Raw genomic sequence first — 15,299 nt, 5'->3', positions numbered from 1 at the left:
TTTTATTGACTTTTATTTTTTGTTCACAGACATTCCAATGAACTACACAAGCATGCATATGGCATAATGTTTCAGGAGCAGAGAAATTGAGGTTGGAATAGGTGACAATTATAGGAGCACTTTTGACCAGTTCGAAGAGAGAGCAACTCCAAAGCATTTATACATTCTTTCTTGAAAGAATTTCATGTGACTGAAAATCCAGGATTTCCAGACATGGTTTTTCAAGAAGAAAGGTACATTTTTATATTCCATACTTTTACACTGAGAATTATAACACATGTAAAATCAATAAGAAGTTTAATGTTATAAATTAAATGATGTCATTTCTTAAACAGTTAGGCTGTAATTCCAATGAGAAAATGTTCCCCTCGGTAGGAAGTTCAGGAAACTTATGAAAGACTCACATGTTTCTCAAGAAGATGGGTCAGTAATAAGGTAGATGATTTGATTGAACAGGTAGTGATTTCATAAAAGAACTTTGAGTTGAAGTTCTTTATACTGTAGAAGTATCCTTATGAAATTACTTAGAATCATCTCCATTTCAATATGCTTACTCCATAATCTCACACTTTTCATTACTTGTAGAAAAGCTACTGAGTAGTGGCTTTTGAAATCATTCTACCTTCATGATAATTATTAATCTAAGTTATATTAAAGAAATAATTTTAGGAACAAATTTAACATCTGAATTTTTAAGTTCTCTTATCTTTAAAATATTAATAATAATGCTATATTTTTATTGTGAAAATTCAGCAATATTTAAATCTATATTTCCCTTATTTGTGTTCATAAAACATAGCATATGCTATAAAATGTTTTAGGTTCTATTATTATGTGTGTTAGAGTTTTATAAACACAATTGAGTACAGAAAGAGCAATGAAAAGTGAATTTTTAACAGAGCCAGAAGGAAGACTGGATAGAAAAGTAGGTACCAGAGAATAAATTTCATACCAAAGACTCCAAGTTCCGATTTTAAGAAAAACACGGAACCCCAATGGTATGAATTTTCAATGCTCACCTTTGTGATTCACTAAGGAAGGAGAGGAATGTAAGAATGAGTTTAAATAAACAGCACCTTCATTAATGGATTAGAGGTAAATTTAAGCAAAAGTTAGGCTGAATATCTTTAGGATCCCACACTAATGGCTGATGCAAAGTAAGAAATGCTGGAAAGCATAGAAAAGCCTGAGTACATCCGGGAAGCAAATCCAGGAGTAAGCCTGCTAGATTTCAAGTTGAACCACATATTTGCCCTTTTTTTTGCTGGACTGGGTTTGAACTCAGGGCTTCATGTTTGCAAAGCAGGAGACATTCTACCACTTGTGCCACACTCCAGTACAAATTGAACCACTTGTTAAAGCTCTGCAACTGACAACTTGGCCTTTACAAGCCAAGATAGAGACCATAATTCTACCCTAGGAACATTTCACAAAAAATACTCATGATAAACACTTTCTGCTGTCTTTTAAAAATAATTTTCTTTAATCATTGCAGTAAAACTTTTCAGTGGTCTCATTGTAATCTTCATGCTATAAAAAAAGAAAAGCAACTAAAAGAAGTTATGTTAGGACCAATGCTTCCCAGGTAGTATTTAAATATGCATGCATCTTTTTATCAAGTCTAAGCTCTGAAAACTAGTGCCAAATTCTCTCTTCAGCATTGCCTTGCTGGCTTGTATGCTCCTAAACTGATGCAGCTGCAACAGTTCAACTACTCTACATGTATCCCTTCAGTTACTATACTATACAACCAAAGCATTGGGTTTTGTCTCATGGAAACAATGAGTTAAGTACAAGTTGAGTTGTATTAAGTCTAGTTAAATTACTGAAGAGCATGGGTTTTTGGAATCTGTCTTTGTGAGGTGAAACTCAGCTTTGTAAGTGGATTCTCATGCAAGCCAACACAAAATAACCTTTTGTAGGTCTCTTGAGAAGATTAAACATAAACACATTAAGCATGTATATTATAATCAATGTTATGTAATTGTAAGCTCTTAATAATCTCAGGTGATGTGATTTATTAAATATAGTTATTAATAAGTATGTGACCTTAGACAAATGCACACATACTTGAATCCCAGTTTATTCACTTATACAGGAGTGATTTTGGCCACATGGTATATAGAAGTCTTTAGCTTCAATATACTAAAACTATGAAGACAATTTCTCCCTTAGATTGTTGTTAAAATCTTTGCTTTAGATAAGAGAATCATGAAGAACAAAGACATTGATGAAGTAACACAGTATTTATATATTTTAGTGCAATATCTTTTCCATTTATCAACTGTTCCTTTCTTTCACATTACTGCAGAGAACTTTTAATTGCTACGGTTAATAACACAGAGGTGAAGGATTTCATCCTGGAGGGTCTGACCAAATCCCTAGGACTACAGATTCCCCTCTTTATCTTGTTCACCCTCATTTACCTCATAACTGTTTTGGGGAACCTGGGGATGGTCTTGTTGATCTTCTTGGATTCCCATCTTCACACACCTATGTACTTTTTTCTCAGTAACCTTTCTGTAGTAGATTTGGGTTACTCTTCATGTACCACACCCAAAGTAATTTCTGGGTTCCTTATAAAAGACAACATCATTTCTCACAATGCATGTGCTGCTCAAATGTTCTTTTTTTTAGTCTTCGCTTCAATGGAAAACATCATCTTGGCATTAATGGCTTATGATCGCTATGCAGCAGTGTGTAAGCCTTTACGCTACACCACCATCATGACAACAAGTGTGTGTCTGCAACTGGTCATGGGATTCTACATCTATGGTTTCTTGAATGCCTCCATCCTCATTGTGAACACATTCAGTCTCTCCTTCTGTAAGTCCAATGTGGTCCGTCACTTCTTCTGTGATGTTCCAGCAGTCATGGTTCTTGCTTGCTCTGATAAACACATTAGAGAGATGATTCTTATTTTTGTCTCAAGTTTCAATGTCTTTTGTGCTCTTCTGGTTGTATTGATTTCCTACTTGTTCATATTTATTACCATCTGCAAAATGCACTCAGCAAAAGGATACCAAAAGGCTCTGTCTACCTGTGCCTCTCATCTCACTGCAGTCTCTATCTTCTATGGGACAGTCATCTTCATGTACTTACAGCCCAGCTCCAGTCATTCTATGGACACAGACAAAATGGCATCCGTTTTCTATGCAATGGTCATCCCTATGCTGAACCCTGTGGTCTACAGCCTGAGGAACAAGGAGGTCAAGACTGCATTCAAAAAGATATTTGAGAGGGCCAAATCATCTCTAAGACTGGGGTTTTAATATTGTAGGATACAAAATATCCCAGTCTATTGTCTTTTGGATCATCTGAACTCACATTTTAAGCCCATGTTACATTCAATTCCTGAAGTAATATCCTTATCACTTCAAAAATATATTGTCTTATAAAATGAATATTTGTCCAGAAGTCTAGAGCCTTAATGAGAATTATTCAAAGAAAGTCTAATGTTTTGGGCTCTGTTTGTAAAAAACCTTACTAGTGACACTAAAGCATTTTAAATTTTGATTGACATATATTACTTATATGTATAATATGAATCTTAGTGATATTTCAGTAAACACATACTGCATGCATTGATCAAATCTAACTTCTCTGTATCCACTCTCCCTTGCTCATTCCCAATCTCTAGTAATCATTCTACTTTCAGATCAACCTTGTTTCCACACCTATGTATGAAATATGTTACTTGTCCTTTGTCTGCTTTATTTCACTTAACATACTGTCCTTCAGTTCCATCCATTTTGCTACAAATGATGGCATTACATTCTTCTTTATGGCACAACAATATTCCAGTGTATGCATAGCACACTTTTAGTTGTCCTTTCACCCAATAACAGGCACTTAAGTTGATTCCATATATCCTTTCATTAGCTCCCAGAATACTAAAATAGGCACCATATGACATCATTTTAAGGGAAAATAATGTTTGTTGGGCCTATACCTTTCCTGAGTGCTCTATGTTGCTTTTTTTTTTTCTTGATACCTGAAGATTTTCTATGGTTTACAACCATGAACTCATGATAAAGATTATATTAAAGGACTTTAAAATGATAAACCCTTGGTGAGTTATTTTACAAAACTTTCTTAATTTCCCATTTACCAGTGTAAATATGTGGATTATATGAAAAAGGCAATTTTAATATTTTTATTTCTCAAATAAAACCTCCAAGGGCACAGGAAGGATAAATTGTGGATTTGAGAATTAATTGTAGGTACCTGAGTCTATGTTAGTGTTTCCCCACCCATTATTTCTCATCTTAGAGCACTTAGTATCTTCTGACCACCATTTGGAAGATCTGAAATGAATTTTATTCCTGTCCCCATTATTCATCCTTATTATTGCTAGCACATATAAACATACTCGTTGAGAGGTGGCTAAAAGCATGGATTTTTATGAGGTTGAAACAGGTTTCATCTTGAACCTTGACTGCTTTATACAGTAGTTATGTTATTATAGAACACCACCTAATGTTTTAAATATCCAATTTCTGTATTTAATAATAATGCATGTCATAAACATGCACACATTTATGTGAAAAACTCTTGGCATTAGTTGTACAACCTAGTATATTCTGTGCAGTTTCTCATCACTAGACTGGGGATGTAGCTCAGAAATCAGAAGGCACTAATGCAAAACTAAACCAAATATTTAAATGAATTAAAAAATTAAAATTATGTACACCCCCAATGAAGTTCTATACAAAAGGAACTAGAGGTATTATCAAGCATGCTAGGTCTTTAAAATTAAGGATAGGATTTCCAAATTACAAACCAAAAAATGTGAATTGAAGGAAGGAAAAAGGAAGAAAGAAGTTGTGAAAAGGAGGTGAAAATAAAGAGTAGAATAAAATAAAAATAGAAAAATTTTAAAAATAGAAAACAATAAGTCAGTACTTCTTCCTATTGAGGATGAGAGTGTTTTCTAGCTGGTTGTCATCATTCTATTAGGTATTGCCCAATCTGTTGCCCTCAAAGTTTAGTCTGTATTTACTCATTTATCCCCTCTATGTAAACCTTTCAAGGTAAAGTTAGTTTCCTGTAAGGCCTATGTATTTAGAACTTTTTTTCAATCAACTCATTCACTCTATGTCTTTCAAATGGATAATTTACTTGCACTCATGGTAATTACCAATGGACACATTCTTACTACAGCCATCGAATGACTTGTTGTCTACTTTTATTATAGTTCATATATTTATTTCTCATGCCAACATGCTCCCTTAGTAATTAAAGTGATTTGCTATAGAAGCACTTTTGATTCCTTTATTATGTTATTGTTTTTTACTTGTCCACTATAGATTTTTTGCTTTATGGTTACCAGGAAACTGTCAGGAGATATCTTTTGATTTTAATAAGGCATTTTTCATTGATAGCAACTTAATATGATAATAATGAAAAGAATGGATGGAAAGATCAAATACATTGAAAAGAAAACTCGACACTTGAATTCCTTTCCTTCCTGTTCTGAATATTTTACATCCAATTTTGCATCTTTCTCGATTGCCTATCTTTTAATGTATTAACGTCATTGGTACTGTTAAAATGTTTTTTTCTTTCAGTATTAACACTGAAGATATTAATGGCTTATGCAACATGTTTAAAATATCAGGGGATTTTGATTTTGTGTGTATCATTACTCATACCATTAAGGTTAATATCTTCCCACCTTTTCTTCTTACTCATTAATGTCTCTTTATTTCAGTATAAAAAAACTCCCTTTGCATTTTGTAGGGTAGGTTTGGAGGAGATATAATCTTTCAGCTTTTGTTGGTCTGTCAATGTCTTTCTTTTGTCTTCATTTCTAAATTATAGTTTTTATTAGTGCAGTATCCTTGTTTGGAAGATTTTCCTTGAATACTATGAAAAACCTCTTATTCTCTCATGGCACATAAGATTTTGGCTGAGATGTCTGCTATGTTGCAATTTCAAGGAAACTTGTGTATTTATTTCTTTTATTGTTTTGAAAATTTTTTTATCTTAGAATTTGATTGTAAGATGTATTAAATATGAAGTGGTTGCCTTGTCATTCCTATATCTTGATTTCTTTAGCCTTCCATAGGTTTAAGAAGTTTCTGTTATTCTTCCTTTGAATAAGGTCTCTACTGATTTTTTAGTCTCAAGGCCTTCTTGAACCGCAATAACCTGAAAGTTTGCTTATGTAATACTTTCTCAAAGTTCCCATAACTTTTCTTTATTTTTCAAATTGTTCTTCTATTCTGGCTACATTTTAAAATAACATGTCTTTAAATTAATTAAACTTTTTTCTTTTTTATTTACTTTATTTGATGTGTTTTTCATTCTACAGAGTGTTTTTTAAGATCAAGGATTTCTTTTTGATTTTTTAAATTGCTCCACCTCTCTTTCAAGAGAGTTTCCCTTTGAAAGCACTGAATAATTTCTCTGTTTCCTTTCACTTTGTTGAGTTTTCTTAGAACAGTTGTATTGCATTATCTCTTTGATGTCACTCCTGTACTCATTACCATCTCTTCAGTTACTGACAGTGTATTTCAACCTTCAGTGAGATCACATTATCTTAAAGTTCAAGCCTGTCAGGAATCTAATGATGTGTTTTCACAGCTCCACTACTACAAATGAAATTTTAGACTTAGTTTGTCAAAACCCATAGTTGGAGTGTTGCTCAGCATTATCAAGGGGAGTGCCTAGATAGGACAGACTTTTCCCTGTGGATAAGCACACCAATATCACAAAATTTAAAAGGGTCCTTCTAGGTCAGTGCAATGGGAAGGAAAAGGATTGAGGAAGCCAGGGGATAAGAAAGAGTAATAGGAGAAGATGGCAGATTTGAAGCATCCACTCCTTGAATGAGAACAGTCATATATCTAAGGAGAGACTATATTCTGAAGAGAGATCTTCAAAAGAGGTGACTGAGCAGAAGCAAGTGCATCAGAGAAAAACAGCACAAAGTCCCAAGCAAAATCCATTCTTCATCAGGTAGGGAAAAGGAGCTAAAAGCATAAGAACAAGGTAAGGCACAGGGCCCTGAGGCAGGCCTTCCAACTGCTTAATAAGTTCATACCTCCCACAAGCCTTAAATACACCAGGGATTTGGTGAAACAGAGACCAACTGATATGCAGTGTGGAAACAAAAAGCTTGAAGAGACTTAAATTCTTCACAGGCCCTACACTACATGCCATGCATGCAGGGTGAAGGCTGTGTACTCCATATGCCTGTAGGACCCAAATGGTAGACTTGCTAACTAGGGCAGCATAAACTTTACTTGGAGTGTGTTACCTACATTTCCTGAGTGTGAAATCTACTGTGTGAAATCCCACTCACTGAGGGCAGCCTCACTGACTCAAATCTCTCAGCAATACAACAGGAAATCCTATCTACAGGGATCCCATGATCCTCAAATAACTCTGCTGGAAAAGAAATTTTCTTAAGAGAATTAGCATGGAGTATGTCAACTGTGTAGTCCAAGCTATTTCTGTTGTCCCCTAATGAGAACAACACCAATCACAAAGGTCATCCCTGCCCATTCAGATTTCCCAGCAATAGAAGAGTAAGTCCCAGCCCCCATTTTCATGGAGGATATGCAGTAGCACAAATCCCCAAAGTAAAATTCTTGGTTAAGAGAATCAGCCTGGAGTGTGTTCCCTACACCATGCATAGGGCAACCCCACTCATGGAGGGCAGACCCACTTGTTCAGATCTTTTGGCTACAAGAGGAAGTCACATCCCTCCATCTGCAAAAATCAGGCAGAAGAGTACAGAAGTCACTACATATTAATAAAGGGAACAATTCAGAAAGAAGATATAATGATTCTATTTACAATATATTCTATATATATGTGCATTATATGTCAGTGCACTCAAATACATAAAACAAATACTTCTGAGCATAAAGGAACAGATAGGTCCAGATATAATAATAGTGGAAGATCTCAACACCCTACCCACATCATTAGACAAAATATCCAGACCAAAAATAAAAAAAGACATACTAGGTGTAAACACTACTGATGAAATAGATTTAATAAACATCTACAGAATAATTAATCCTTCAGCAGTAATTACACAGTTCTCTCAATAACCTATAAAACCTTCTCCAAAATAGATCATATCTTAGGCCATAAAGTAGAATTCAATAAATACAGAAGAACACAAAACAAAACAATCCCTTGTATCATAACAGACCATAATGGAATAAAATTAGAAATAAATATCAAGGAAAATTACAAAAATTTTCAAACATATGATTGAACAGCATGCTTTTGAACAATCAATGGGTAATCAAAGAAGTTAGAAAATTAAGCAAATGAAAACAGTTTACCAGGACCTATGAGATACAGCAAAGTCAGTGTCAATAGGAAAGCTTATACCCAAGAGGACCCATATCAGAAAATTAGAGGAATCTCAAGCAAACTGATATGCATCTTGAATTCTTACACACACAAGAATGCACCAATCCTAAATGTAATTAATGAAAATTAATGAAATGGACTTCCAAAGAACTATACAATGAATCCATTAAATGAAAGTTGTTGTTTGAGAAGACACAAAAGATCAACAAACTTTTAGCCAAGCTAACCAAAGAAAGGAGAAGAAACTAATAAAATCAGAGATGAAAAGGGGGATATTACAACAGACATCTGTAGAATTTAGAACATGATACAGGAATATGTTGAAAATTTATACTCCACAAACTGGAAAATCAAGAAAAAATAGTTAAATTTCTCAACCCATATGATCCACAAAAATTGAACAAGGGGACATAAACAATTTAAAGAGCAATGAAATTGAAACAGTTATAGGGAATCTCTCAATAAAGAATAGTTCAGGTCCACATGAATTTATTGTTAAGTTCTACCAGACCTTTAAAGAAGAACTAACACCATTGCTACTCAAACTATTCCAAAGAATACAGAGGGAATACTACTTCATTCTATGATCAGTATTACCCTAATAACAAAACAAGGTAAAGACACATCAAAAAAGGAAGTTATAAGCCAACTTCTCTCATGACATCTATACAAAAATCCTCAATAAAATTACTGCAATCCAAATTAAAAAAATACATTAAAAAGATCATATACTGTGATTAAGTACATTTCACTACAGGAATGCAAGGATGGTTCAACATGCAGAATTTAACAAATGTAATACAATACATAAACAGAATCAAGGACAAAAACCACATCACCAACTCAAGAGACACAGAAAAAGCCTTCAACAAAACTCCACACTGAAGAAGCTAGAAATAGAAGGAAAATATTTTACCTTTATAAATTTTATTTATGAAAAACCTATAACCAGCAAAAAACTGAAACTATTTCCTCTAGAATCAGGAACAAGACAAGAATGACCACTCTGTACACTCCAATTCTATGTAGAACTGGAATTTCTAGCTATAGCAACAAGGCAAGATAAAGAAAGAAAAGGAATCAAGCAGGGAAGAAATGAAATTATCAGTGTTTGCAAATGAAATGATCTTAAGCCTGAAAAATCATAAAAACTCCACTAATGAGCCAATAAAGAAATGGGCAAGTGAACTAAACAGAACTTTCTCAAAAGAAGAAATTCAAATGGCCAAAAAACACATGAAAAAATGCTCACCATCTCTAGCAATAAAGGAAATGCAAATTAAAACCATGCTAAGATTCCACCTCACCCCTGTTAGAATAGCCATCATCAGCAACACCACCACCAACAGGTGATGGCAAGGATGCGGGGAAAAAGGAACCCTCTTACACTGTTGGTGGGAATGTAAACTAGTACAACCACTCTGGAAAAAAAATTGGAGGCTACTTAAAAAGCTAGACATTGATCCACCATTTGATCCAGCAATACCACTCTTGGGGATATACCCAAAAGACTGTGACATAGGTTACTCCAGAGGCACCTGCACACCCATGTTTATTGCGGCACTATTCACAATAGCCAAGTTATGGAAACAGCCAAGATGTCCCACCACTGACGAATGGATTAAGAAAATGTGGTATCTATGCACAATGGAATTTTATGCAGCCATAAAGAAGAATGAAATGTTATCATTTGCTGGTAAATGGATGGAATTGGAGAACATCATTCTGAGTGAGGTTAGCCTGGCCCAAAAGACCAAAAATCATATGTTCTCCCTCATATGTGGACATTAGATCAAGGGCAAACACAACAATGGGATTGGACTATGAGCACATGATAAAAGCGAGAGCACACAAGGGAGGGGTGAGGATAGGTAAGACACCTAAAAAGTTAGTTAGCATTTGTTGCCCTTAATGCTGAGAAACTAAAGCAGATACCTTAAAAGCAACTGAGGCCAATAGGAAAAGGGGACCAGGAACTAGAGAAAAGGTGAGATCAAAAAGAATTAACCTAGAAGGTAACACCCACGCACAGGAAATCACTGTGAGTCAACTCCCTGTATAGCTATCCTTATCTCAACCAGCAAAAACCCTTGTTCCTTCTTATTATGGCTTATACTCTCTCTACAACAAAATTAGAAATAAGGGCAAAATAGTTTCTGCTGAGTATTGAGGGGGTAGGGGTGAGAGGGAGGGGGCGGAGTGGGTGGTAAGGGAAGGGGTAGGGGCAGGGGGGAGAAATGACTCAAGCCTTGTATGCACATATGAATAATAAAAAAAAACTCCATCAAAAAATTCCTAGACATGAGAAATATCTATGACAAGAAACATAATGTAGCATTAATATAGAAAATCACCAACAGTTGAGCATATTCAGAAGCAAATCAGGAAAACAATCCCTTTTACATTAACTTCAAAAATACCTAGGAACAAATTTAACAAAGGAAGTGAAAGACCTGTAAAACAAAAATTACAAATCATCAAAAAAGAAAAGAAAACATCAGAAGATAGAAAGATTCATGGACCAGCAGAATCAATATTGTGAAATTAGCTATCCTACTGAAAGCAATCTATATGTTCAATGCAATCTCCTTCGAAATTCCAATTGCATTCTTCCCAGAGACAGAAAAATCAATTCTAACATTCATACAGAAGCAAAAGAGACCCTGAAGAGCTAAAGTAATCCTGATGAAAAAGAAAAATGCTGGAAGAATCAGTGTACCTGATCTTATACTTGTTAGGCATGTGCTCAACCACTTGAGGCACTATGCCAGCAATCTATTACATATTTTATGAAAATGTAAAGACTCAACATTCAGACATAAAGAAATGATAAAGAATAGGAATGGCAGTCACATTGCTTTGATAAATACATGCTGTATGCATGTGTTAAAATAGACACTGTATTGACCAGTAAGTACTATTAATACATATTAATCACAGATGATAAGTAATTCAGTTTTACACTCCAATACGTATGCTGGAGGTATCACAATACCTGACTTTAAACTATCCTACAGAGTTTTGCAATAAAAAAATCATGTTACAGGCAGAAAAACAGATATGAAGTCCACTGGAGCAGAATAGAAGACTTGGATATAAATCTACATAGCTATGCTTACCTAATTTTTGACAAAGTTGCCAAAAACATATGATGTAGAAAAGACAGTCTCTTCAAAAAATGTTTTTGGGAAAACTGGATATCCACCTGCAGAAAACTGAAATTAGATCCATGTTTGTCACCCTGTACAGGTATCAACACAAATGGATTAAGAACATTAATATAAGACCTGAAACCTTGAAGCTAGTGCAGGAAAGAGCAGAGAACACACTGGTAGCAATAGGCATAGGCAATGGTTTCCTCAGTAGAACTCAAGTGGCTCAGCAACTAAGAGAAAGGTTCAGCAAACAGGACTACATGAGATTAAAAAGTGTCTACAGAACAAAAGAAATGGTCACTAAATTGAAGAGGCCATCCAAAGAATGGGAGAAAATCTTTGCTAGCTATATGTCTATCTAACAAGGGAGTGATAATCAGAATATAAAGGGAGCTCAAAAAACTAAACTTCCCCAAGTTCAATGACCCAATGAAGAAATGGGCAAATGAACCGAACACAGCCTTTTCAAAGGAAGAAAGAAAAGATGAAAAAATGCTTACTATCCGTGGCCAAAGGAAATGCAAATCAAAACCATATTAAGATTCCATTCACTCCTGTTAGAATAGCACAAAGAACCATCAATAACACAAACGACAACAAATGTTGGCAAGGATGCTGGGAAAAAGGAACCCTCATGCATTGCTGGTGACAATGTAAGCTAGTACAACCACTATGGAAAACAGTATGGAGAGTCCTTGAAAAACTAAAAAAAGACTTGCCATGTGATCTAGCAATACCACTCCTGGGGATATACCTGAAGGATTGTGATTCAGTTTACAACAAAAGCAACTGCACACTCATGTTTATTGCAGCACTATTCAAAATAGCTAAGCTGTGGAAACAGCCTCAATGCCCAATTACTGATGAATGGATTAAGAAAATGTGGTATTTATATGTAATGGAATTTTACTCAGCCACAAAGAAGAATGAAATTTTGTCATTCGCAGGTCAATGGATGGAACTGGAGAACATCATCTTAAGTGACGTTAGTCAAACTCAGAAGGCCAAAAGCTGCATGTTCTCCCTCATATATAGATCTAACACAAATGCAGTAATATTATGAAACACTGGTCACACTAAAGGGAGGTCACGCACGAGAGGGATAGGGAAACTAAAACTTGAATAAAGTTGATATACTCACTATACAAGAATGAATAGAGAAATCTTAAACTGACTGAAAATAGCATAAGAAAGGGACAAAGGTACAATGAAGAAAATTAGAGGAGATAAACCAATTGGGGTTATAATACATACATAAAGGGAAATCTCATAAGGAAACTCCCTGTATAGCATTTTGGTCTCCTACAAAATCTGAGAACAGGAGAGTGGAACAAGTACTGCCCAGAGGGGAAGGCTGGTACCAGTGGGAGGGGAGGGTGGAGGTGTTGGTAAAAGAGAATAGGAGAGTGAATATAGTGCAAAAATGTGTACACATATAAGTAAATGCAAAAATGATACCTGTGGAAACTACTTCAGGAATCAGAGGGAGGGTAGGATGAAGGACAGTGATTAAGAAGGTGAATGATGCATTTGATATATTGTAAGAACAATGTACCACCACCCCTCACAGCAATAAACAAAAAATATTTAATACTTTTAATTTTACATTTTAATAACTTTATATACTGATTCCATTAAGCAAATAAATTTTTTTCCTAAGAATGTGTTGTATGACACCAAAATTATTGTTTTGATTTCTATTATAACAACAGATCTATCGCATGTATGTCTTGAATAAATTTCTCCATCTGTAGTTACCTGAGTTACATGAGTTTGCCATGAATGATATATGTGTGTGTATTGTTTCTATGCACCTGTGAGTGTATATGAACATGTTGGTGTGTGGATGATCATGTTTATTAAGAAGGATTTTTCAAATTGATATTCCATGTTCTTGTATTATTCAATCTCTTATAATTTCCATGTCTCTTGTTCTTAAGGTTTTGGTTTATAGACTTGCTAATTTGTGGAACATGTTATTGCCACAAATAAGAAATAAGTGGACTAGATAGGTAAATATTTTCCATATGTATGGGGGTGAGACAGATGAAATTGGCTTATTATAGATTCTGTGTACCTAAAATATGAATGCCATAGAAGATTTTGCTTTCCCTATAATCTTTATAAAGGAATTCTTAACCTCTTTGTTCCTCAGGCTGTAGACGATTGGGTTCAGCATGGGGATGACCATGGTGTAGAACACAGATGCCATTTTGTCAGTGCCCATGGAGTGATTGGAGCTGGGATGTAAGTACATGAAGATGACTGTTCCATAGAAGATGGAGATTGCAGTGAGGTGGGAAGCACAAGTGGAAAAGGCCTTCTGCCATCCTTCAGATGAGTGCATCCTCAGGATGGTAATGAATATAAACAAGTAGGAGATCAAGATGATGAGGATAGCAAAGAGAGCATTGAAGCCCACTACAGAAAAAATAACCATCTCACTAATGGAGGTATCTGAGCATGAGAGAGCCAAGAGAGGGGGAGCATCACAGAAAAAGTGATCAATCACATTGGTCTTGCAGAAGGAGAGGATAAATATGTTCCCAGTATGGATGGAGGCATTCAAGAAACCACAGACATAAGAACCTATGGTCACACAAGCACACATGTTTGTGGTCACTATGGTGGTGTAATGCAAGGGTTTACACACTGCTGCATAGCGGTCATAAGCCATGGAGGCCAAGAGGAAACTTTCTACAGTGATAAAACCTACGAAGAAGAAGAATTGTGTGGCACAAGAATTATAGGACATGATTTTCTGTCTTGTAAGTAATCCTGCCATTACCTTGTGAGTTACAGCAGAAGAATAACCGAAGTCCACCAGGGACTGGTTACTGAAGAAAAAGTACATAGGGGTGTGGAGATGAGAGTCCAGCAGAATCAATCCAGTCATTCCCAGGTTCCCAAGCAGAGTGCTGAGGCAGATGAGGAAGAAAACTATGAAGAATGGAATCTGGAGTCCTGGGTCATTGGTTAATCCCATGACAATGAATTCAGTTACTTCTGTACTGTTCTCCATTGGCAATGAGAAAGGAGAATCACAATAATGAATGGAGGGAAGACTGCTGATTTCAGTCAGTTTGTCCATTCTGCCTTATTTCAGTATTTCACTAAATTCTTCCAGGACTTCTGTTCTAAAGCATGCCATGATATAAATATGAAATTGTAAATTAATAATAAATCCTTTAGTGCCCCAGGTAAAATTATTTTGGTGATGATATATCTCAATTCCCTAATAAAGCAGTTGATTGAACTGAGGTATAGAAAAGACTTTTATGAAATCAACAGAGTTTTTGATAAGTCAAAAAGGTTAGGATAAAGATCATACTCCCTATTCAAACTTTGCAAAAGAAATTATGTTTTTAGACTAAAGTAGAATAGCTTATTATCTTAGTCTATTTAGGGAACTGTAACAAAATGTGTCAATTAGATAGTTTGTTTTTGTTTTTTATTTAGTTTTTCTTTTAGTGTTGCTGAGGGTCAAACTCAGGGCTTGCATATTCTATAGAAGTGACATACAACTATTCTACATCTAAAGTTTTATAAGTAGTTTCTAAACAACAGACATTTATTTTTCACAGTTCTGGAGGCTGAGAAATACACAATAAATATCTCAGTAAATATGCTGCCTGGCAAAGTTCCACTTACTTGTCTGTACATGGCATATTTTTACTATGTCCTCATAACACAGAAGTGTCTAGCATTTTGAGTTCTCTTCCATAAGGGCATTGATCTTAATAACTGAAGCTCTTTTCTCCCTAACTAATCACCTCGCCACACCCCACATTATAATATCATTACTTT

At 35.2% G+C, this 15,299-nt stretch overlaps 2 protein-coding genes across 2 annotated transcripts; one reads left to right on the top strand and one right to left on the bottom strand.

Annotated features, from left to right (window-relative positions):
- The first annotated feature begins 213 nt into the window (after nucleotides 1-213).
- Nucleotides 214-3,272, top strand: LOC141419430 (olfactory receptor 5B2-like). Its single transcript, XM_074062243.1, has 2 exons — nucleotides 214-233; nucleotides 2,312-3,272. Exons 1-2 carry the CDS (start codon nucleotides 214-216, stop codon nucleotides 3,270-3,272), a joined length of 981 nt encoding a protein of 326 aa, XP_073918344.1.
- Nucleotides 3,273-13,569: 10,297 nt separating this feature from the next.
- On the bottom strand, nucleotides 13,570-14,514 carry LOC109674990 (olfactory receptor 5B12-like). The gene has a single exon (XM_074069518.1). It carries the CDS (start codon nucleotides 14,512-14,514, stop codon nucleotides 13,570-13,572), a length of 945 nt encoding a protein of 314 aa, XP_073925619.1.
- Nucleotides 14,515-15,299: the final 785 nt, after the last annotated feature.

This window comes from Castor canadensis, chromosome 1 (assembly GCF_047511655.1).
Source record: "Castor canadensis chromosome 1, mCasCan1.hap1v2, whole genome shotgun sequence".
Taxonomy (NCBI): domain Eukaryota; kingdom Metazoa; phylum Chordata; class Mammalia; order Rodentia; family Castoridae; genus Castor; species Castor canadensis.
This window is presented reverse-complemented; position numbering and strand designations above follow the sequence as displayed.